This window comes from Ciona robusta, chromosome 9 (assembly GCF_009617815.1).
Source record: "Ciona robusta chromosome 9, ASM961781v2".
NCBI classification, from domain to species: Eukaryota; Metazoa; Chordata; class Ascidiacea; order Phlebobranchia; family Cionidae; genus Ciona; species Ciona robusta.
In genome coordinates, this window is record NC_143243.1 from 7,709,851 (window position 1) to 7,734,578 (window position 24,728).

The following is a 24,728-nucleotide window of genomic DNA, read 5'->3' on the forward strand; positions in this document are numbered from 1 at the left end:
TAGTTTGATGCAAGCTTAAGCTAAGTGTCGGTTACGAATTACGATCCCCTAAAATTGTTCATTCATTCGGAGATTAAGAGCAATTTGAGTCTGTCGTATGTTTTAGATATATATATGTAAAGTTGCAATATTTTCACGGTTGTAAAAATGCAAACACTCGTAACTATTGGGTAGAATTCGTGACCTGTCGTTAAGCGACACGACTGCTGTTACAAGCGACTTCCGTCACATAAAACTAACTGGGTCCCTAGAGTAAAATTTAGCAGGAACGGCACGTGTAACTTTTCCCGCTTATCTCGTAAATCGATTCACGCTTCGTTGCTAGTCAGACAAAACCTGTAGCTTTAGGCTGCCACTAAAAATCTTGCAACATGTTGTATATATAGATGTCTGCGGGAGGAGGTCCTATGGTGGTGCAAGATTGCCAGTGCGCTGCCTGATCTATGCTAGCATCGCAGTACTTTCCACTGCGACTGAGGCGAATGACCCTACTAGTTCCTTATATACCCTTTCGCAGTTCCTGTACCGTATGAGTCATTCGTAGCCGGAAGTCTGATGGTAGTTGCTACCTGACTGAGCGGTATTGACGACGCAATAACAGGTTGTCTGTAATCACGGCAGCGACTTGTGATGTCACAGAAGCGCTTAGTCTTCCCTCGCCGGTGCCGCGCGGCGGTAAAATACGCTATGACCTCATAGTGATAATAAGTAGATCCCAAACGTGCTGTTTTTCAGACCATGAGAAAGCTACCTTCTGTTAGGTATTATTCGTTTAACTAGACTTCTCGTCTAAGCACTTCGTGTATTTTCGTTTTTGTGATAAAACCATACGTATGTATTTTAAAACATTTGCGCACGAGGTGATTAGAGACTCGTCGGTTCGCAATAGTTCCTGATATAGTCACACCTTTGACGCAAGTCCACATATGTCATATCCTGCCGACCCTGAGAATTCCGTTTATCGGTTTCGTATAACCTTGTGATAACAATCTTTATATTAAACAGGGCCTACAGCAATTTATGGATCGGGCGAAATATTGCTTTATTTTTATAGATGCGCAGCAAGATCTAGCACCGGGACTTTTCTGTTTCAACATGCAAAATTTTAGATGCAAACTGAACGGGGATTTTTTCGTGGGGTAATTTTTACCACAACCCTAAACGATTATTTAGCTTCTTACTGTTTAAAGTCACGCATGACTTGCAGCGAAATTGTGCAGGAATTCGGGAGCCACTCACTTAAACATGGCAAAAAACTGGATAAACTCACGTTCTGGGTATTTACTGTCAAAAAGATTTATTTTAGGCATACTTAGACAAAGAAATTTAGCAAATGCAACTTTAAAGACAGTGTATGGAAACATGTCCCACACATTTCTAACAGCCCAAATCAAAATGCTAAACAAATTGCTAAAATGCATTTTCGTCATTTTTGTATCCAAATAAACAAGATAAGTTAAGTGCTAAAACGAACCACGAATTTTTTTACAGCACTTCACAGAATTTTACAGGTGATATTATCAATACACAACATTGCACGAAACCCACCTTTTTTCTGATTTATATCCTTGCTTTCCTTTTAATCGTGATAACGTCGTTAAATGGCAATCACTTCTATCGCGTTTTTTAGCACTTTTCACTTTTCTTCCACCAAGCACTTACTGGCAGAAAGGATAAAAAATATATCCGCCAGATGTCTCTTTCGAGTAACCGCTGCCTTTTTCTTAAAACCTTTTTTCCTCTCTCCCCAAATTACGAGAGCATTTCAAACCAGTTGTTACTGAAGTGCCATGTGGATAGGAAAGGCGTGAGTCGGAGGATACGCGTAGTAATTTTCTTCAAAAAACTTTAAAACGCTTAATTACGCTTAATTTAGCCTCATTTTTTATGTGGTTCCGTTTTTATCATAAAACAAGCTGTAGTGTCTGGTGAATTATTTTTAACATAACCGTTTAAACAGCAACCAAAGGGTCTGCGCGCTAGTTTTGTTTTTATCACTCTATTCCTGGAATCGGTGGTACGCCGATAGTCTATATATGGGGCTTCGATACTCCTAGAAAGGGTAGGCTAATGTAGTTAACAGTTTTCTTTTTGAACATGTAATATACGTGTATTATACGCGTGCACTTAGTCGGCTATCAACTGTTATTCTAATCAGTGTATCAGTAGGTCAATACCCATTTAGAAGCATTACGTGTTTATAATGGTACTTGTCGTTTAACAGGTCTTTCTGCGAATATATATAAATACATTGTACTTTATACCTACATGAGATTGACACTGATCCAAGCTGCTTTGACCTGATTTTGTGGAGTATGGACTAAAACTGCAGGTGTCACATTGAAAGAAAATCAACACAAATCTTAAAAGAGTGTTTACATGCAACTAGTGGTCCCATATTTTAATACTAACTGAAGGCAATACCAGACAGAAGAAAAATGTCAGCAGCATTGGCGAATATCAACTATTCAGTTCTGCCTTTGGAAGTTCGGGCTAAATTGGCGGAACTCGATATCGAAATATCAGAAGGTAAATATGATAAGCATATAATATGGGCTATGTAAGTATTAGTAAATCTTCCAGTACCTTACAGAATAGGCTTGTGGAAAGTGTTATAGATTGGTACTTAGGGGTTATTTATCAGTTAGGAGTGACAGGTTTTATGTCTTTCTTCACTAGCACCATGTTTTTTTTTTGTGAAGGTTTAAAAATGTTAATATCAATCACCAAAGTTTTATGATAGATATTATGTTGTATCACTCATGCTTCATCATGGACAAAGTTTGTTTACTGTTTACATTATTATACAACAACACTAAATTGCTGTGTTTGTTGTGGTTGTGTCTCATTTCTGGATGACATTTCTGCTGATATTGCTAGTTAGCTTTTATAAACTCATCAAAAGTCATAGCATAATACATTAACATTACAGTATAGGAAATGAAATTCATACTGTAAACGGTATTGGTGTCTGAATGTTTGTATTACACATCAAACATATATTTGTTGGTATTATAGTATAATATATCATTCTGTACTTGCCAAGTAAAGTATGCTTCAACTTCAACATTAGACACTTTACCATAATACAAATATTTAATAATCTTTACCTAGCAGCAGGTTATTAATAACACCTGTGTTTACAATATTTTCCGTTCTCTTTTTGATGTAAACTTTTGTGTGTTGGGTGTAAGAATATCTGGATCATCAAATTTATCACATATGACATCATTTCATTTGTCAATTTTCGCTCGAGGGTATTTTCTTTGTTTACTACACTGTTGTTCTCAACTTCTCACAGGGCTGTTCTTGTTTACCATTTCTTTCCTATGTAATAGTAATAGGCTTCATATTCGATTTGCAAAGACAGTAATTGAATCTTGAACTTGGGTTAAATTTTACTATATGAGTATGTTTATACTCTGCCGATGTTTTGGTATAAACACTTCTGAATATCCAGTATGCTTATTAGTATACAGTACAATGGTAGTTCTGTATTGGAATCATTTTACTACACTGTTGTCACCTATATCTATTAGAGTTCTGTGTAGTCCAACATAATGGTATCGCATATCATAGGGAAGGGTTTTATTCTAATGTTGCTGTGTGGTGTTCACATACCAATTTTAAAAATTGATGCCAGACGTAATTTATCAAATTAGGGTGTTTGCCATATTTGGCTAATCATTATTACAGTCTCTCCTTTGAGAATTCATTCTTAACTTTATGGTACCATAATGACATATTAGTTCTTTACTTTTGATATTCTAATCATGTTGATTGTTGAATATTCTTGTTTAACGTGTCTATATACTTTAATTGTACATAAGATTTTCCAAGGTGCCATGTGGCTGCCTAGGCATCCTGCATGTCTGTGTTATGGTTTATATAGGTCAGTTAACAAGTGCCAGGCCTACTTCGGAAATCCGTGTTGTTTTCGTATCAAATTACACTGTAAGCGAGACGTGCTTCTTTTTGTTTTTCGATAACCCCAGCTTTCCTTAGGCAGTTTCCTCCTTGTAGCTTTGGCCTCCCATAACACATGTAAAGCATGGCATACACGGTATTCACGCGACCAGGGCCAGAGTGCAGCTGTGGTCTTTCAATTGCTTCAAACCGTTGCTGATATCGGACGTAGTTCAGCTTGTAACGTACGCCTTTTGTTCAGGCTTATCTGGCGTAAGTTCAGAGTATCACCGCCCTCTGGGAATGAGATGGCGGCCGTGGTTTGCCTGCTGGCTGCGTTTTAATATATGCGCGGCATCCAAAGCTGAATCGCGTGTGTTAAATTGAAGTCGACGCCCTGTTGATATTACGCCAGTTCTTTCATTAAACCCGCTGGAAATCGCATTATATTAACTCTACAGAATGAATTCGCACCAAGTTTTCGTTTCGCAAACTTATTTCTCAAAACCCTTTAAATCGTGGTATCTTCATGTAGCGTAAGTCATAACCCCACAATACAAATAACGACCACAACACGTAAATCACCTCCACATTACGCATAAGAGCCGGATCTCTAAATCAAACCGAATGAGTCGCCCACCACATATTGGCTGACTCGCTAGCAGTCTTGAAATTGTTCAAGTAATTTTAACAAACCTGTCAAACAATATCCACAATTGGACGTTAAACTTGCTATAAAACAATTTTTCAAAATGTTTATTTTAAAATCAGGCATGGGGCATCGTATAGAAACGTAATTATTATGCTCCTTCAATTTGTCTCCAGCGATTTTACGATGCTGTAAACTCTTCGATCGATAACCAATTCACTTTAATAGCACAGGCAGTCCTTACTGTGTGTGTCTGCGCAAAAGATTGCGCCACTCGTTGGACAATTTGATTTTTCTGCTTAGTTACAGCGGCGGTAACTACATGCACTCTTAACAATCGATATACTTGTCGTTTTAAACAGAGTGACCAAAATGCCATGTGTTTTACCACGTCTCTATCGACCTCTCTAGGAGATGTGTAGAGTAGTAAACGTTTTATTTAAATGTAGATTCAAATTAAAATTATGCGTTTTCCGTACTCTCTTTAACTCTATAAATGACTGTCGCTGGTTAAAGCGAATGTTGCTGCAACATTCGCTTGTTGCAACATTGTTGCGATTGCAATATGTTGTATTTCATGTTCAAATTAGGATACAACCGAATGACTTTTGTTTACCAACACCAAATAACTTCCAGACCGACTGGTTCGTTAAGGTGGGGCTTGTTGTAGCGTGGAAAATAACAGTTTCCGCTTTCCCTCGATAATAACCTGCCACCGAGGGTCGTTTAAGTATATTTACTAATCCCTTTGTTTTGCGTTAATCTGCCCGCAAGCGTCACCGCCCTGGTTTATTATACATACAATACTGGAATTCCCAAGGCCTCTTGAAAATTTTGGTTGACGCAAGCGTACCCTTCACACGCTGGGCGCATAATCTTCTCCTTAGTTTAGTGGTTTCGTCCGATCGTAAAATGAATCAGCCTTCTGCTACATTTACGCCTCCAACAACCGCGTTCACTCGACCCGCTACAATAATGAATTACACACCAGTTAAAATTCTTAGAACCCGCCGTGGCAAAATGCTGTCTTTAGTCGCATTAATAAGCGCTGACGTAAATCGCCATAATCCGAAAACGCGTTTTTGTTGCCCATTTTAAGCAATGAATAAACGCTGAGACGTGGTTGTTTAAACCCATTGAAAGTACATCGCATCCCGTGGGAAAATTTCCTGGTCAGCTCTGTGTTTTCAACCCCATTGTCCATCTGCCGAGTCTTACCTTATTCTTTTTCACCGAAAACGTGAAATCCCTATTGACTCGCGTTAATTCACTGCCCATACACAACGTGTCGTATCACTAACCGCTGTTAACATTTCACGCCAAAAGCCAGCCATAAACGATCGCTTCCTATTCAAACATTGGCGTTGTGCCGATGACCGATTAGAGCTATGTGGGCTCCATTTAGCCATAGCTTTGTCAATGGTTTGTGTGTTTAGCTTTCCGACTCTTTTAAAATCCCAACCCAAAGCGGATTTCGTCCGTTCTGTAACACTTCAAAGCAGGCAACGGCCAGGCTTTACCCAAGTTACCCACTTTTCGCTGGAAACGAATTTTGTTTATATAGTTTTCCTACATTATTACCCCACCCTGCTTGTTGGCCTTTTAGAAGAGGTCAGTTTTAAACAGTTAGCCTTTTTCCACTGGAAACGATTTTGTTTGTATAGTTTTCCTACATTATTACCCCACCCTGCTTGTTCATCGAATGATTCAGACCTTCAAGTGCCAGACTATATCCCAAGCCCCCACCGTTTACACAAGAACATTATTTCACCTGCGTTCAATCCTGTTGTTTATTTAGCGTTATTTCGGTTTATTGTGTTAGCTTATACTGCTGCCAAGCCTGGTCACTAGACGGTCATTGTTTGTTCGGGAAACATCGGCTTCGACACGTCTATCGCCTCTTCCTATCAAGATATATCCTCCATACCGCCCTTATTTCGTCCAATAGGACAACATCGGTCGTTTCCAATAGGAAACCTGTCTAGTACCCGGAATATATTTGTAAGCTATATAATATAAATCGTGTACTAATTCAGTTTTCCGATTTACAACCGTTGTCGTGTCTGGTGTTCGTTAGTCTGGTGGGACATACATTACGACCGATCACGACTTTCAGATTCTGACAAAACAAGACTAATCCTTCAAATTGTGTTATTGGTATTAACCGCGCTTTCATTCCAAAACCCGTGAGGTATACACCCAGAAATGTATTCAGCGGCGCGAACCGTGGGCCCTTCGAAACCGCGTACCCTTTGTACACCCGTGACCGCCGACTGCCGCTATGTTCTTAGTTTATACGGTTCGTGACCAACAGAACGCCTGTATCTGGCGCCAATTCTCTAGTAACATCGTGTTACGGAAGCATGTATTTTAAGAGATGTTTTATATTAAACTTTTTTGGCGTGTCTTTCTTTTACTTTTTCCAAAAATCTCGGTTTCTGTATTAGATCTCAGTATCACAGCAACTGCTACAAAGAGACCTCATATCGCGTTGCTAAATTATCGGTTGGCACATGTTCCTGCGCGCATGACGTACTCAGTCTTTATTTGCGTCGTTTGGAGCAATCGTTCCCTCTCTATGTGCTGAAACGCCACTTGATGCTGATGTATTGGACGTGTTATTGCTGTCGCGGGTGTCCTCAACGCGTTAGAAGAACAGCACCCTCGGTAGTTGAGTGGTCTGGTTTCTTTACAAATAACCTCCAACCTGCCTCCGATTCGCGTCACAAGTGATTTAAAACAGAGCTCTGAAACTGCTCCCGACCGCTCATTTTCTCATAGAGGTTTGCCAATGTTACTTAAAGCAGTACTTACTTCAGGTTTAACCTTGGCCTATATACTTGTACAGTCACCAAGGACCCTTGGATTGGCAAACTTTCGTGTCTCCTTTTTACGCTTAACTCTCTTTCTCTTTATAATTGTTTGTTGTCAAGTGCAGCCTTTTTGGCAAGACACTTCAGTAAACGCAGTTGTGTTTATTTGCAGGCGACATAACGCAGAAAGGATACGAAAAGAAACGCTACAGATTACTTGAACCGTATCTCCATGAACTGCAGAAAGGTGAGTCCACAAACCATATCCTAAAAGCAGATCCACATAGCACACATGCATTTCCCCCACGAACCCAAGGTCTTTTGTATTGTAAGAAAACATGTCAATATCACTGTATTAAAAACGCGCAAAGCTTGACGTTGCACTGCAATACCTTACTCAGTGTGTTTGATGTGTTTGAAAACGGTGTTTGAAAACGGAGGTGTTATTCATGTTAAAGCCTATCATTTGCCGAAATAAGCATGAATGTCAATATTACCACTGACGTAAACGTACTAACCGAACTACCGTATATGACCATGCACTGTTTTGCCACTATATGTGTTTTCACTCTACCGTGGTCTGCGTAAACCGACGCAGCGTGCTTTGTCTCACTTTCCAGGAAATGTTTTTTGGCTTCATTTGCTCGAAAACATTGTTATCGAATCGCTCGTATCATCTGCATAAGCTTTGGGTTACTTGTGCTACCGCTATGCTAATATAAAAGTTTGCGCCATGTTATTCGGGTGTACGCACAAAGCACCTCCACTACCACGAAATCAAATATCAGCTTTACGTAAATAGTACAACTGTTCTTAACTTCTTATATACCCCAACTTTGAGACTGGTTTTAAACTCTGCGTCAATCATCGCAAAAAATACAGGTATTGTGGGGTAAGATGGATACTGTTAGCACCCAAAATCCCATATTTCCTAATCGTGTTTTAAAAAGTTACCGAATTTTAGATTCGCGGGACTATAGTTATATAAAAACTGTTTACTAAGCACCAAAAGTAGTAAGAAGAAAGGAATGAAACATGTCCCATTTTACCCCATCCTACTATACGTTTATCGTGCAAGCCATAATGTACATGAACGACTTCAACCGTTTCCAAATAAGTCAAAATACGCGACCTGAGAGACATCTCAAACCACAAACGAGTCTGTAACAAAGACAGATTATGACGTAAACGTCACGTGCTTGACGCTCAGTGAAGGTGACGTAACCCGGCCCATTGAACCGTGACGTTCCCATGAGCATACTTGTCCAGGCTTGCCTGCGCTTCGTATTTTGTCGATAATAAAGAAAGACACCCACGATCTAACAAAAAACTCATTATATATCGACGCTTCGATTTTCAATACCTTTGTACCACAAACCCGAGAAGGTAGTGCGTAGGGACAGTACCCCTTTAATTTCGTCGCTTTATATCGAACCTTCCAATGTATAGTGGGGTAACGGTTCGATTTCAAAGTCAGTAAAAGAAAATGTCATACTTGGCAGTTATGTTTCAAAAGTTACCATTATTCCCAATAGGGAGGCAACTGGTTTGCTATTTCTTTCTCTGTCTTCAGGTATAATTGTCAAACCAATATCGACCTTGCCCTCTCGTTAAATAATTCATCCCGGTGCACTAGCGTTGTTAAAAGATGGCCGGTTGGTTTAAAAGTCTGCTTGCAAGCTTTTGTAAACTTGATGTATCTTGTTTCTGTTAGAGCATTTTGATATGTATATATGACAAAACAGATCGTTTAAGTTTGTATACAAAACAGTAACACAACGAAAAATGTAGGTTTACTTGTAGCATTGGCTTTTCCTCGTCGCAGTTGTCAATCACCCGTTTGTGACGTTAAGACAATAATACCCCCATGGCTAAGTCGTTTTCCCATATTGGCAGAAAAGAATTTATCAAATGGGCCGTGGGCGACTTCATTGCCGTTATATTTAATTGCATTCGACACATGTCGGTACAATTGGCTGGAATACATATTTAATGGGCCTTTAATTGTCACTTTATTGATTATTTAAAGTGGCCTGTAAGTGCTTAATAAAATCACAGACACTTGGCGCAAAGATCGCTTTGTAGTGCCGACCATCATTTTGCAAGGTGGTATCACCGAGGTGCCACTCATGTAGCGATAACCCACGTCTAAGTTCATGCCAGATGTATTACGTGCGCTAAATCGTTTTTATACAACCAATTTGAGTGCCGCGTTCAATAGGCTTCGTAACGCCCCGCAATTGTATAACGATGTATTACGTGCGCTAAATCGTTTTTATACAACCAATTTGAGTGCCGCGTTCAATAGGCTTCGTAACGCCCCGCAACGCTTTCACTTAAACACCGCTTCACTGCCGAATTCCGCGCATACTTGAACAGCATATGCCGGCCGTTGAATTAATACATTAGCGTCCTTCGTCCCCGCTTAACTGTGTTTGACTGCATGGTCAAATGCACTTCGGTGTAGAAAGCCTCTTCTTGAGTCGCCCTTTAATGAGGTAATCGTGTTTGCTCATTTGCACGCCAGTCCACCATCACAGCTGCAAAGCGTACAATATAACTGCCCATAGGTTCGCCCCTTTGGCTTGCAGACTTGGAAAGTTGCACCCGATGTTGAATCACCTACAGTACATTCATTTGCAAGTAATCACTGTCTATAAAAAATAAATCTTCACAATTTTTTTTTATAAGCAACTGTATCGGAAGGGCAAGGTAAAATCGACCTGGTCAAATTCCACGCTGTTAGGTTGTGCGAATCTGCTCTCATCGCTCATTTAGTTCTTCCACGCTTCGTTCCATCCCGAGCACCCCGCGCATCCCCGTCTTCTCCTAGCATTAGTCGTGTGCATGTGGTGAAATGTTTACACTGCTTGGCGGGCTCATTTTTCAGGCGACATTTAATTTTCGAGCTGTAACCTGACGCCGTAGTTATTTAATCGTCTAGACGTAATATGCGCTGAAGAAACCATTTTTTTTGGTTTTGTTGTCAACACAAAAAAACAATTTATCAATTCGGAAATAACTCGGATGGTTTTCACGTTAATTTAGTGACAGCTATACAGTTATTCTAATGTGTGTGTATCAGTTCATGGACAAAATACACAAGTGACAGATTAGGTTATACCCAAAAATAATAATATAGTAGGGTGGGGGGAAGATGGGACACCTTTAGCACATAATATCTAAATATCCTGATCGTGTTTTAAACAATAACTAATGGTCAATGGGAGTCATGGGCATTTAGTTTTATAATTTCTTGAATGTTCTTTGTTTACTACTAAACGGGGCGAGAAAATAGAGGTAAAAGGTGTCCCGTCTTTCCCCACCTTACTGTACACTATACACTACCTTACAAATAGCCTTACATCACCTTACAAAAAGGTATTTTCAATTTTTGTTTCATTTTAATAACATGGTTAACCACACCATATGCCTTGCGCGTGCCGGCTTCTACCAGAAGGCCAATTTTACTGCCTTATTACAACAACCGTTCGATGCCAGCCACCTGCTTAAGTTAAAACAAAAACCGCAACGAGAACAACGTTTTCTAAATTTGTGGTATGCGAACCTAAACACGCGAGCTATTAGATTGCCAATGATAAGCCAGTCTTAAAAACACAGTTGCCCACCCTATATTTCTTTATGATAAATTACCAAAGCCGGCAGTTTCGGTATGAGTCATTCAACGCCAGCCAAAAACTGATGATCCGAATCAATATGTATTTTTAACGGCGTTATGTACACATATCGTTAGGGGCGATTTCTCCCATTAAAATTAGCGTTTCCTATTACACAATGGTGCAGAAATAGCTGGTTTCTTGCGACGCACTCGTGACGCGCACGGTTGACGTACAGATTATATTCTTGTACAGTATGACTAATTTACGTAGCGCGCATTACGTTTACAAGTTAGTAGTTATACACTGTTAGTGTCAAACATACACTTCACGCATAGGCATTAGAAAATACGGTTACGTTACAGTAGTTTTTTATAGCATTATAAATACGTACGATACTTGTATATTGTATATTGTATACCAACACGCACAAGGTGCTATATATGTATATGAATGTACATTGGTTTTAAAGGGGTGTATGTATCTTTATATAGCTTCTCTTCCATAAGTATTTAAGCGTTACTTTACTTCAGGCTAAGACCTAATTGCTTTTTGGTTTGCTCGTCTCCATCCACGCCTTAGAACGACCCTCATAAGTGCTGAAAAGAATTTGGATGCGATTAACCGAAAATGAGACAGCGTAGGCAGACGCGGACCGGTCCAAACCAGTTCGAAGCCGATTTTTCACGCCGTTCCCGCTGCGCCACCGGAGCGCTGTTTGTTTGACATAGGGGTTCGCCAAGTTTGGCTCTGGAGCCGTCGGAAAACCCGGCGCGAGGGGTGATATTAACGCGGTGATGGATATCTTTATAATGTGGGATAATCCAGCCGCCTAATAATACCAGGGAGGCCCCGCTGCTTTGGATCCGTAATTGAGAGCTGGCATAAGCGCAAAGTAAACAGACGCCCAATTAAGGGAATAAGAAATAAAAGTCTGTATCATTTCCAAGGCAGGAAACACCACTAGTCAGTGCTAGAAGTTTCTTTGAGAAAGAGGCAGCCAGGTTTGAACAGGTGGAAAACAAAACGCATTTATTTTCGAGTAGATTTTTATGATCAGTTTAACGTCCTGTACAGTATCAGCAAACATGCGTCGCAACATGTAGATTTAATCCATCAAAAAATGCGCCGCCGCTGCTGTTTTGTTTGCAGGATGACCAAAATAGCTCTTGTCCTGTGAAAAGGTCGTGTCGGTTCGTTTTACTAGCCTCTCAAGGCTCGAGTAGGGACCTGGATATCCGCAGTGCGACCCTCCCCATTAATCGCCTTGTGACTTCTCGTCTCGTCAGTCTAACATCGATAACTTCGATCCCGATATCGCTTCTTTGATTTTCTAATTAAATACCCAGACTGCTTGGCTCGGCCTTAGCGAGCGTGCTTCCTAGTTTGATATAGTAGGGTGGGGTAAGATGTTTTCATTCGATTTGTTGGTCCCATTTGGTAGTAAGCAAAGAACATTCATAGAATTGTAAACCCGTACCATGGCGACTGTAAAAGAGCGTTGTTAATTGTTTAAATCACGAATAGAAAATATGGAATATACGTGCTTACTGCTAACACTATCCATCTTACCTCACAGCAATATAGAATTAATGCAACGCAGCAACACGTCACAAGCGTTGTTGTGTACCAACAAGCTATGGAAAGTTTGTTCACGCGCATTCAATACATTCATTCACCATTGAATACATGCTTCGTCAGAATCAATAGGTTGGTCGTGGTACCTTGCCTATTCAAGTAGTGTGTCTAATCCTGTAAACATCGGATCAATAGTGAATACCACGGAAAGGAAAGCACTTTAGTTTCAACCAGGTAGCAACATAAATATAAGACATCGTTTAGGTATGAGCGTATGCTACGACTTCAATTAATGTGCTTCTTTAGGCCACGGTTGTTTTCTAGATATTGTCTATATCATGGCAGTCGTTATAGGCAGGGCTACAATGGATATTGATTGTAAAAAAAAGCATGGAAAATGTGTTTCATAAAACTAAACACAAGTTGAAACTATTTATTAAAATAAATGGAATTTGAAAATAGGAGAAATAAAGGATGGTCCTAGTTATGTAAGTAGCATTGGTAGCAAATGACTTGTTTGGTGAAAGTTGCTTGCGTTGGCATGTTGTGTATTACAACATCAAAGTCAGCAGGAGTGATTAATCGCACCAAACAGATTCAACTTTGTCACGATTTGTGGCGCAATGCCACCGCACGAAGTTGTGGCGTGTGCAACTGTTGTTGGGCACAGGTGCCAGGTATAGTTGAGCACGCGCGGTAACTGGGCCTCTGCCAGACTTGGTTTTCCAACCGATTGCCCGCCGTCCAAATATACCGGCATCAGCACCTTTGGGATTGCTTTTATATTGAATCGTGCTACCGCAAAGTCGTTGCATACCCAGGCTGTGCTTAATGCATGCTTAAACGGGAATGGTATCGCTAAACAAAGGATTATATACCATGCCTTTTGAATGAAAGCGCATTCTCCTATAAATTTCCAAGAAATATGGAATCCGTAACTAATTGTCAATCAAGCACAATGTCAGTCGATTATTTTACTGTCAAGCGCCGTTTCCTGCCCTTTGGTTCGCTGGCACGGAGTAATAAGCGTCAACATCCTACAGTTTCCCAATATCAGGACGTAGACGATGTTTAACGCCAAACCGAGGCACGAGCCCGTTGAAATCGATGCCTATGCTGCCTCATACATAGAGAGGTATGCGATAAGATACGTATTGAACAGCTGACTGTGAGCTGCTCGATGCATGTTATTTATCTCCTAGCAAAGTGAGTATAGCTTGAGATACGAGCCGGTCTGCAGGCAAGAATAGGGTTGGTTTATCCTTAGTTCCCAGGCAGCGTTTTGAAGTGTTGATAAATTGTCGGTATGCGTGGTTGAAGAAATCCGACGAGGTGGTATAACATCAGCGTCAGCTTGATTTATTAACGAATTCCTCACTCAGTGGATTAGCTTCGCCTCGGTAGAGATTTAGAACAAATAAGAGCATGGTGCCTTCGGAAATCGATAGTTTTCTCGGGTTTTGCGAATCGTGAATGGAAACTGAATGGCTTGCTATATAATTCCAAACGTGGTGTGTGACACCCGCTGTTTTATGGACGAAACCCTTGTAGTGTTTGCACTTAAAAGAATGCAAAGTTTTTTTACTGGCCATGGCCCACTATATAATATATATATAAAGTAGGGTGGGGTAAGGTAGTACACTTTTTTGTATTTAAAACACGATCAGAATATTTGGATATTATATGCTATATGCGTCCCATCTTCCTCCACCCTACTATATATATATGTAGGGGGGGTGATTTGGTTGTTATATGATTCCATTGATTAACAAACAACGGTGAAAAGGTCAGGAAACAGAAACAGTGCGAGCAGGCACGCAAAGCACCGGGCAATAATAGCTCGTCCGCTCATTCCCGTTTCCCTGCGCTTGTACAACCAGCGCATCGATCATCAAAGCCACAAACAGGTGCCTTGACAGCTATTGCGATATCAACCAGGAAATAACTAGGTGTCGAACGACGTTGCGACGGCCGCAAATTTACTACTGCATTCCCTCACGTGCTAGTACTCGTTAAATAAAACCACACAGTTTGCAAAACCGTTTAACAGTTTTGCGCCATCACCGTTTTGTATGTAAATCAATGCTACAGACACTCGTATCATTAAAAAGATCGTCTCGCTGTTCGTATTCGAGCGAAATTCTGTGCAGTTAGTTACAGATCTAACTCAAACAAAAGAACGTATTTGGGACAAGGTTATTTGGACAGGACTTCACGTTTTTCGGTCGGGATAACTGTTTTGTGAAACGTGCTAATTATCTTTATTATCGCTGACTTGTAAGCGGTCGCGCTTTCTGTCGCCTGTGGGTGATTGTTTCGTCACAAAAGACTGCCCCGCTCTATTCAACCACGTAAAACAATTAGCTCCGATCGCGCCAAGCGCTGACACAGCGAAAGTAGTAACAGAAATTCGTTCTTCGTTCTTTCCACGACAGTTACCCAACCGACCATCACAGAATTATGGTTCTTCGCCGTTGATTTAACGAATAGCCACGGGAAGTTAGCGGTCGGATAATTGGACAGCAACCGCTGCTTACCGAGCCGTCACAGCTCGTAAGTGCATGGTGGCGGTCAGATTCCCCTTGTAACTTATAACGACGAAGGTTTCAGGCGCCAAAGCTTTGTTAATCTTAGTCTTCGGTTTAACAGTAACCGTCTTGCCAGCTAGATAAACGCGCGGCTTTCAGCCTTGGTTGTGTAAATTTGCTCAACGTGTATTCAACATTATCCGGGCGCGCGTTAGGCCGTTCACAGGCATGTTCAGTTCGTCTATTACAGCCATACAAGGCAGCCGAATGTAAATCAGATTTACAAGATAAGAAGTACATGAAACGCACTCAGAGTACTGGATTACAAGTTCTGGTCACCTATGTGTGGACAAGCATAGATAACTTTAACCACATCCTTTACTCACCTTGGACTTTTTCGAGAAAAGGATTATTAGCGTTTTTGGATTTACTTATGGAAATTAATTTTTAACTGTGATTATCGACCAGCTGCTACACGTTCTGTGGGGGAGAAACACAGAGGCCAAGTCCGGAATTTAAAACCACCTAGACACCAACAGGAACAGACGAGAATACCTCCCAACAAAAGCAAGAAACAAACTAAAGTCCAGATGAGCCGGCATCGACATTCAAGGAGGGACGACCGCTATAGATCAGGTAAACAACTTGAGCTAATTTTCTCTTAAAAACACAATGTTTGGGTTATCATTGAAAGGTGCTTAGGCAGTAGTTTTATGTAACTGCAGTGTTGAATTTCAAATAACTGTCACTTTATGTGCTTATCATTGAGAAGTCTATATAGAAATTTTACCATACAGTCTAATTAGGGTGTGATATGTAATGACCCCTAATTTTACCCCCCCCCCCATATTTCAAGATATATCTGTCATATTTGTTTCATCAAACTCATTTTTTGTGATGTCACATCAAGCATTCTAAATTGTTTTATGATTCAATCATTGTCATAACCCATTAAGATGTGTCTATAAAGTGTCACATCAACGCAGGCCCTGTTTTAATTGAGCTAGAATAAGTTAGTGAGCAGCATACCAGTGAGGGATTATGGTTCAATAAAGCAGGATCTTGCATGTAAGATTATCAGTGGACTTCCAATCTTAAGCATAGCAGCTAAGCTTTCGTTTATTAATTATTTGGACATACTTCGAATGCCATTAATGTATTGTTTATCACAGACGCGCACACTGAGGCTGTGCAGGCCGCACTTGCTAAACATAAGACAAAAAGGATACCTGTCCTACCACTACCTGTGAAGCGAAGATCTTTGATGGTTCATGGTGGAATCAACAGTGTTGGAGATAGTTCAGGTAACTTTCATCTCATGTGTGGCCAAGTATTGACCAAGATTTTAAACTTGTGTTTTATTTCAAACCCAAACATTAAAAAATGTGTTTAGATACACATACTCCACTTTTAAAGTTATTTTTTCTGAAAATGAATTAAACTATACAGATAACTGTTTTTATGTTAAACAAAACCTTGTGTTTTATTCAAAGAGGGTACATCACATTGTGTTATATCACATGTGTACTGTTTCATACACCCTGTGCCCACTTATGAGTTACCATGTATGTAGCTTTGTTATTTCAATTTTTTGGATGTTTTTTTGATCCTTGATTGATTTCCAGATGACGACATGGAGACGGATGCTTCCACTGGTGATGATGGATCATTGCAGAGGAGGACGGATGATTCCTCTTCTTTATCAGGAGGAAGTGCTGCTCCCTCCCCTCTTTCTCATCAGAGAGGGAACATCCAAACTCAACTCACAAATGAAAAGCAGGTAATTGGTGAATTAATGTAGATGGTTTGCGAATAAGCAAACTTTAGGACAGCATAGAAAGTGGAAGATTAAAATTCCGTTTATTTTTTTTATTTTAATTTATCTTTTTTTTCTCCTTTTCCGATTTAGAAAAAACACACTTTTGCTTCCCAGCCACTTTTGCAAATTTGGATCTTACTTGATTTTGTCCTTGTTGAATAATTAATGTAGATTGCTGAGTAGCTTGCCATTGCATTTCCCATGTGTGTTTTAATACCATCAATGCCAGGGTGACAACCATGCTTCAGGGACAGCCCTGTAATGCAGTTATAGGGCTGGAATTTTTCAGCTTAAAAGTTTTCTTTGCCTGAAAAGTAACGCACACATTTGTTACATTTACATTAGAGCCAGGATACCAGTTTTAACTTGGGGTAATTTTGTTAACATCTTGGTTTCCATTCAGTTAAAGTCATACAGGCAAACCTTGTCTATATTTGAGTGTGAAAACACCAGTTTGGTATTTCATGCTTTATGCAACAAATCAATGAAAACTTTCAAGCCTTATATCTTAGTTAGTTTATTTAATATATTTATAAAACAAATTGTTTTCCCCATTTGATAAAAAAAATCCATTTCATTATTTCCAGGTGATCTCTCGTTCTTCCTCTTCGAACTCGAAATCCCGCTCCTCAGCGGATGACATGTCATCAGGTGAGCGGAGACGGGAGGATTCATCATCCTGTTCCTCCAAGTTGAAGAGTTACCCCCAACCCACCCCGCTAGCACAGAAGCTGGCTGACATCATGCCACAAATTCTTCCCGGTAAATTTTAAACTTTTGTATTATTTATGAAATAATAAATTTTGATCATTTTAATTTTTTGAATTTACTAATTTGTTTTTTTCTCTTTAAATAAGTAAATGCTAAAACATGAATAAGTAATGAGTATAAAAGTGTGTGTAAAATGTAAAAAATATAAAGTACAGTATATATATAATTAAACAAAAAAATAGTTAGTTAGTTCTACAAAATTACTGGAATGTAAAAGGAACAAAAAATATTTAAAATATTGTTTTAACCTTAGGGAGTCGACCTCTGTCCCAAAATCTTCCTCCAGATGTTGCGAACATCTCCATGAATCCTCCCTCCTCCTCCAACACGACCCCATCCTCCATGACGACTCTGGAATCCTCGGATGTCAACAACGTATGGAGGTCAATGTCCTCCAGACCATCCCTAACAAGCATGGATGGGGAAGAAGGTAAATATAATAAACAAACAAAAAATTCTCTAAAGGTAGTGATGAAGACTATATTTTTTCTATTATATTTAGATATAATAAACAAACAAAAAAACAAACAATATTTTTTCTTTTGTTGATGGGGGAAGATGGGACACTTTTTAACTCTATTTTCTCGTCCCATTTAGCAGTAAGCAAAGAACATTCAAAGAAATATGAAACTATGTCCTCACGACTCCCATAGACCGTTGTTAATTGTTTAAAACACGATCAGGATATTTGGATATTATGTGTTAAAGGTGTCCCATCTTCCCCCACCCTACTATATATATATTATTATTATTATTATTACAAACACGAGAAAACGCGCAGAAAAAAGATCATTTTTTATTTATTTTTAACCAAGGTGATAAAAATATTGAACAAACAACAAAATTTACAAAAAGGAACATTTTTTAAATCTTGTTAATATTTCTAATTTTATTAAATTTTATTGATTATTAAAATTATCCAAAACCAACATTTTCCCACTTAAACAACTTTAGAAACCTCTTAACACAGTTTCTGCCACTACTATGAGCTAAGCTATTAATCAGGTCTCCTTATTTTTGTATCTGTGTCACCATGAATGGCAGTAGTGTCTATTTCTTTATTTGTCCATGATAACCGCTTGTTTGCGTTGTACGAGCTTCCTGTTTACTAAGCATGAATCGTTTCTTACAGAAAACCTTTCTGTGACCAAGGTGTCAGCCAAGATACAACAATTACTTCTAACTTTAAAGGTATGTGTTCTAAATTCTATTATCTGTTGTTTAGTTTTGGGTTCAATTCTCTCTTTTTAACTGACATTCTTCCCCACATATTTAATGCGTGTTTTAACAACTTGTTTTGCTGTTGATTTCCTTCTGTTCGTTCTTTAAATAACGTGATCCTTGCTATCAGTGATCCTTGCTATCAGTTTCAAAGAGATAAAGAAAGGTTATGCTATTATTTTATGTATTAATTTTCGTTTTTTCATGTTTTCCATCCCTCTTTTAAATTACATTTTCTTGTATTTGTCCAGCACACTGCCCAGCCTTCTACCTTTCATAGGGGTTAAAAATAGAACAATGGTACATGTTTAAACAGGCCTGTATGCTTAGGATGCTATTTCATGCGTATAGTTAATTACTATTGATATAAATTGAGTCAAACTATTAATATAATACTGAACTATTGGTAACGTCATTTTTGTCTCCAAATTACTAGGTATCTGTATTTCTGATTATTTTATAAATACCAGTATTTAATACTGATATTCTAAATGTTATGTACTACTACTTTAGTTTATATGAAGTCCAGTACTATCATATTCAAATTCATGCTCTATCTGTATATGGCTGTGTGTTTTTAAATATTTAGTTTTTACTTTTGTATATTTTCATGTGTTTTGTTTTACAACATTACTGCTACTAAGTCTGTACTATTAATTTTTACAAAAATGTTAGCCTGTTCTTATAGCAAAATTGTACTTATTTTGTTTTTAAACAATTAAATGTTTTCACATTACCCCTTGTATACTTAATTACCCATAGTATAAATATATAAAATTTAAAGCAAAAACCTCCTCATAAAAAATAAGTATATGAAATTTGAATATATAAGATCCTTATGCTATACAAACATAGCAATACCCTTATGGTCTTATATTAAAGTTTGAAAGTAAGCTCCCATACACCCTATGCTGAGTAATCAGTTTTAAAGAAAAGTTTAAATAATTCATTGAATCGTAATTTCAGCGTCCAAGGAAAAAGCCATTAGCTGAATACTTTCAAGACGACCAGGTTCGTAAATCAACAAATTAACTGATGAATATTATTTAAGCAGCGACTGTTCGTTTGACACAATAAATGTTATGTGAATTTTATTATAAAAATGTATTTTTTGTCATGGTGTGTTTTTAAAAAAACTAGCCAGTCAAAAATGTTTTTAACTTTAAATTGCACAGTTGTTGCATATTATTCCTTATGTGTTGGTACTTCTGTATTCTAGATTATCTATTTCTACTTAGATTATCAACTTACTATATAAACACCTTTACTTCTATACTGTGTAAGGGTAGTAGCCAATAAAATCTCCCCAGTATTCAATTATTCATGTAATATATAGGAGGAGTTATTGGAGAATATTGGCCTCGATGAAAACGCGCCGAAACCAGAAGGACCTGTCACTGCACCAAGGGAGGGGGGTCAACTACCATCTCAAAGTAACATCCCACACTCTATAGAAGCAGCAATACATAGGTAGGTTTGTCTTTAGGCGACATTGGTAGCCATTGTAATTTGTAATATTTGATATGTATAGGCTATTGCCGTAGCACAGTGGTTAGCGCACTTGCCCCTAACTCATAGGTTATCGGTTCAAGGCCCGTTGACACTTAACTACAATTGCTCTGACCAAGTGGTCGCTAATGGGTTGTCTAAATTGTCAGCCATACAGAAAAAAAACATCTACAAAGTTACATACTGGTGAAGTGTATGAAACAAAACACCCGTGTTATAACGATTGTCGTTGCCCCGTCATTTTCTGTCATTTTCCGACCACACGATGATAAATACGTTACATTTATTCATAGGTGTGGGACGGCCAATCCAAAAGCTCCTTGCCTCACCTCAGTGGATATGACGGGGAAAACAGCTTACACTCTGACTTATGGTGAGTTTTAATTATGTGGTTGATATGGTGCAAAGATTGTAGGCTTACTTGTTAATTTATTATATGACTTGATGCGGAATTTGTCATTAGGATTTTCAATTTGTTTTTATGATTATATCACTCTCGGGCTCATTATAAATGTATATTGGTTCTGTTCTATTGTATTTTATGTGGGTGTGGTCCTGCAGTGTGGCATGCCATGGGTCCTAGAGTCTAGGACAGGATTGGCCCATTACCCCCAAATTTTGATTTTTCGTTGTTATTTCGTTGAATATCATACAATAAGTGCTGCAATGTTTCCGCACAGGTAAACTGTTGTCCCGTATGCGTCGTGTAGCTTACACGTTACAAGGGAAGAAGAATGGCTTGTTACCGGGCCAGCGTGTGGCTTTAGTTTTCCCAAATTCTGAACCCGTCCCTTTCACCTGTGCATTCTATGGATGTATGCTGGCAGGTTTGGTTCCAGTGGTGGTGGAAGTACCCATGTCTTCAGAGGTAAATTATGCGTTAACTTATTTATCCTCGGGTGGTGTTATAACACGGGTGTTCTGTTTCATTCACCTCCTGCCCGCTTACAAGTTACCACATTTATAACTTAGAGTATAAGGATAATAAATTAATGCAACATATTAATGCTCGCCTGTCTGGGAAATGACATTGGTTATAAATTGCCCACCATGTTCTGCTTCACACACCTCTTGTATGACTGGCAATTCAGACAACTTGTAAGGGCCTGCCTGTTGGTCTTCCAGCAATTAATCTTAACCTTTATAATACACTTGGAGGCAATAATAATATATACAATAAAAACCTCATGCCTATTACTTTCTATTTTAATTACACATACATGTAATCCCAACCACGCCATAAACCTTGAAATAATCCATTCACATCTGCCGCTCTTACAAACACTTCCCTTCACTCCCTAGGATCCTGGAAGTTCCCAGCTTGGGTTTCTACTTGGAAGTTGTGGTGTTGCCACAGCAATTACTTCGGATCATTGCTTAAAAAGACTTCCGAAAAACGAGCGTGGAGAAGTCAATCAATTAAAAGGTTAAGAATTCTGTTATTTCTAAATTCCATTCCGTAGTTTACCTCTGAAGTTTTAGTTTATATAAACAGAAAAAAATTAACAAAAATTTTGCCAAGTTAATCAATCAAAAGGTGAAAACATTTTTTTACAAATTACCTTTTGGCATCTGCCTGTTGTTTTATATTAAATTTGCCCAAGTTATTTAGACAAACTAAATTATATTCAGTTGACATTTTTAAGGTGAAGATTTTTTAAATGTGTCAAAAAAGCAATAAAATCTAGATGAGTAAATTAAGGTTATAAAACATATGTTTTCTAAAATCTAAAAACATATATATTTGTAAATTTATATTGAATATATTGAATATATTGTTGTATTAAAACCTTTGTGAGTTTATCTTTTGTCAACCAAGCTGAGTTTAATTCCCCTTTAAACCCTCATGCTGAGCTGAATATAAAGCATTAGTCACCACATGAGTTGCGTTAATGTGGTTTTAGACCAGCATTACAATCCCATACACATGATTTCACATTCACAATACAAGCGCTGTATTCACCGTTTCTCCTCACAGGTTGGCCCAAGTTACAATGGATCGTAACTGACTCGAATCATCTTCAACGACCACCATCGAATTGGGAGCCTTCCGGCCACAACCTTACCAACCAACTTGCGTACATTGAATACAAAACAGGGAAAGAGGGGAGTGTTGTAGGCGTGGCACACACGAGAGCTGCAATACACCGACACTGCAGGTAAAAAATTCAAAATTGTGCTAAATTTGAACAGATAAAATTGTAAATACATAACCTAAAATGTAAAAACAAATTTTTAGATTTTGCTAAAATTTGTTAAATTTGTAATTTTTTAAAATAACCTTGAAAAGTAAAAACTGCTTTGGAAATTGTTCCTTACATCCTACCATGGTGGTCTCTCCCACGGTAATCTTGTTTATCTTACGTTATCTGCTTCATAATAACCAGGGCTTCAACATATGTATGTTCATTGCTTCCAACCACATAATTGAATTTAAAAAAACAAACACAGGAGTTTTTAATCTTATCTTATGATTCACATTACTTCATAAGCAAAATATATAGTAGTCTGGGAAAAGACGGGACACTTGTAGCACATATTATCCAAATATCCGGATCGTGTTTTAAATAATTTGCAATGGTCTATGGAAGTCGTGAGGATACGGTTTTATGATTTTTTGAATGTTCTTTGTTTACTACCAAATTGGGACGAGAAAGAATGAAAAGATGTCCCATCTCCTACCACCTTACTGTATAAAACTTATATTAACCCTTACCACCGTACAGAGCACTGGTAGGAGCACTATGCTACAACGCAGCGGATATTATGGTTAATCTACTTGACTTTAAAAGAGGCTTTGGACTTGTGCATGGCATCTTAGCTGTGAGTTTTATTTAAAATTACCAACTAAAACTAAAATAGTGTTTTGAATAAACTACAGCGTTTATTTTAATTCTGACATCACTAAAAAATGTTTTATTTTTTAACTAAAACGTTTGAAAAGAAAATCGTATCATACGTATGTATTATAAGTTGTCATGTTTATATTGAAATCGACCTGAAAAGTTATCCACCAAGATACTACAATTAAGCAAACATTTTTAAATAATATTGTTTTTGTTAAGTTTTAAAAAAAAAAAGAAATTGAAAGTAAGTCCTCATAAAATTTTTACTTTCTGTGTGTAACACCCTCATTATCCACAAAACAACCGCAAAACTTATTATTACCGGGTGCTTTCGATTCGTAACTGCTGTTTACTTTGTTGACAAAAGCCCCAGGCAGTTTGTGGTAGCTTGTACTACAGTCTGTCTCTGTCTCTGAGATTCCATTAAACTACAAACCCCCAAGTGTTTTCTTGTAATTTATTTAACACATTGGTTCAAACTCTAAACCGTTTAAAACTTTTTTCTTGTATGGCTTAGTTTTTTGAAACAAATAATACACTGTAATTTAGTAACGGGCCAACTCTTGCCTAATCCCGAGGTTCCATGGCATACCATACTGTATGTCCTCACCCATATAGAATCGAACAATTTGCCAATTAGAATCAAGCTTATGCAATGCTGCTCTGTTGTGCAATAGCAAAACAAGAATACTCCACTTAACTCAAGTTCAAATTAATTTAAAACTTTTTAGAAAAGGGGCTTGTGTTGAACTAATTGAACAAAAAAACAAAACAATATGTCTATTCTTTATCTGGTATTTTTTGAAGCAAGACCTACTTTATAAACATATTATATCTTAAGCAAAGAAACTTGCATAGTTTCCCATGTTTTATGTAAGGTTTAACATTAATGTTACAAACTTGTATCTTCCACAGAGCATGCTTAGTGGAATGCATGTATACTGCATACCATACGCACTCATGAAGCAAAACCCAATGCAATGGCTTAACATTATAACAAAGAACAAAGGTAAAAATATCTTTATTTAATTAAAAAAAATTAAAATATAAAAAAGTTTTTTGTTATATTATTCAAATACTTTTTGTAAACATCAATTTTGATTGTCAAATAATATTTTGTGATGTTGAGTGTTGTTTATCTTGATAAGGACGACCTGTATATAGGACATTGCAATCTTAGTTTGCAAAATAAATGCCAGAAAAGCTGTTTTACAACAAGTGTAATACACATGGCATCAACAGTATATATTGACAATGTTTATTACATAAATTACTCTTATCTTGAAACTTAGGTTTTAACAACAACAACAACAAGCATTAATATTTAAAAAAAAATTTTAAACCAGCTTCCCTTGCGTTGGTCAAATCCCGGGACCTTCATTGGACCTTAGCCATGCAACGTGATAATCCGAATATTAATCTCAAAACATTAAGGATGCTCCTTGTTTCTGATGGTGCGAACCCATGTAAG

At 38.1% G+C, this 24,728-nt stretch overlaps 1 protein-coding gene across 2 annotated transcripts in view; it reads left to right on the forward strand.

Moving 5' to 3' along the window:
• The first annotated feature begins 2,198 nt into the window (after nt 1-2,198).
• Nucleotides 2,199-24,728, forward strand: part of LOC149731892 (disco-interacting protein 2 homolog C-like) — a 32,827-nt gene continuing 10,297 nt past the window's right edge. For both annotated transcript variants that reach the window (XM_089885421.1, XM_089885422.1), the window contains exons 1-17: nt 2,199-2,529; nt 7,541-7,615; nt 15,560-15,727; nt 16,264-16,395; nt 16,717-16,871; nt 17,498-17,672; nt 17,935-18,111; nt 18,814-18,872; nt 19,869-19,913; nt 20,239-20,372; nt 20,705-20,784; nt 21,092-21,279; nt 21,714-21,837; nt 22,390-22,570; nt 23,138-23,234; nt 24,173-24,266; nt 24,604-24,723. In XM_089885421.1, coding sequence (XP_089741547.1) covers nt 2,439-2,529; nt 7,541-7,615; nt 15,560-15,727; nt 16,264-16,395; nt 16,717-16,871; nt 17,498-17,672; nt 17,935-18,111; nt 18,814-18,872; nt 19,869-19,913; nt 20,239-20,372; nt 20,705-20,784; nt 21,092-21,279; nt 21,714-21,837; nt 22,390-22,570; nt 23,138-23,234; nt 24,173-24,266; nt 24,604-24,723 — 2,095 coding nt within the window. In that variant the 5' untranslated portion in view covers nt 2,199-2,438. The remainder of the gene's footprint in view (nt 2,530-7,540; nt 7,616-15,559; nt 15,728-16,263; nt 16,396-16,716; nt 16,872-17,497; nt 17,673-17,934; nt 18,112-18,813; nt 18,873-19,868; nt 19,914-20,238; nt 20,373-20,704; nt 20,785-21,091; nt 21,280-21,713; nt 21,838-22,389; nt 22,571-23,137; nt 23,235-24,172; nt 24,267-24,603; nt 24,724-24,728) is intronic.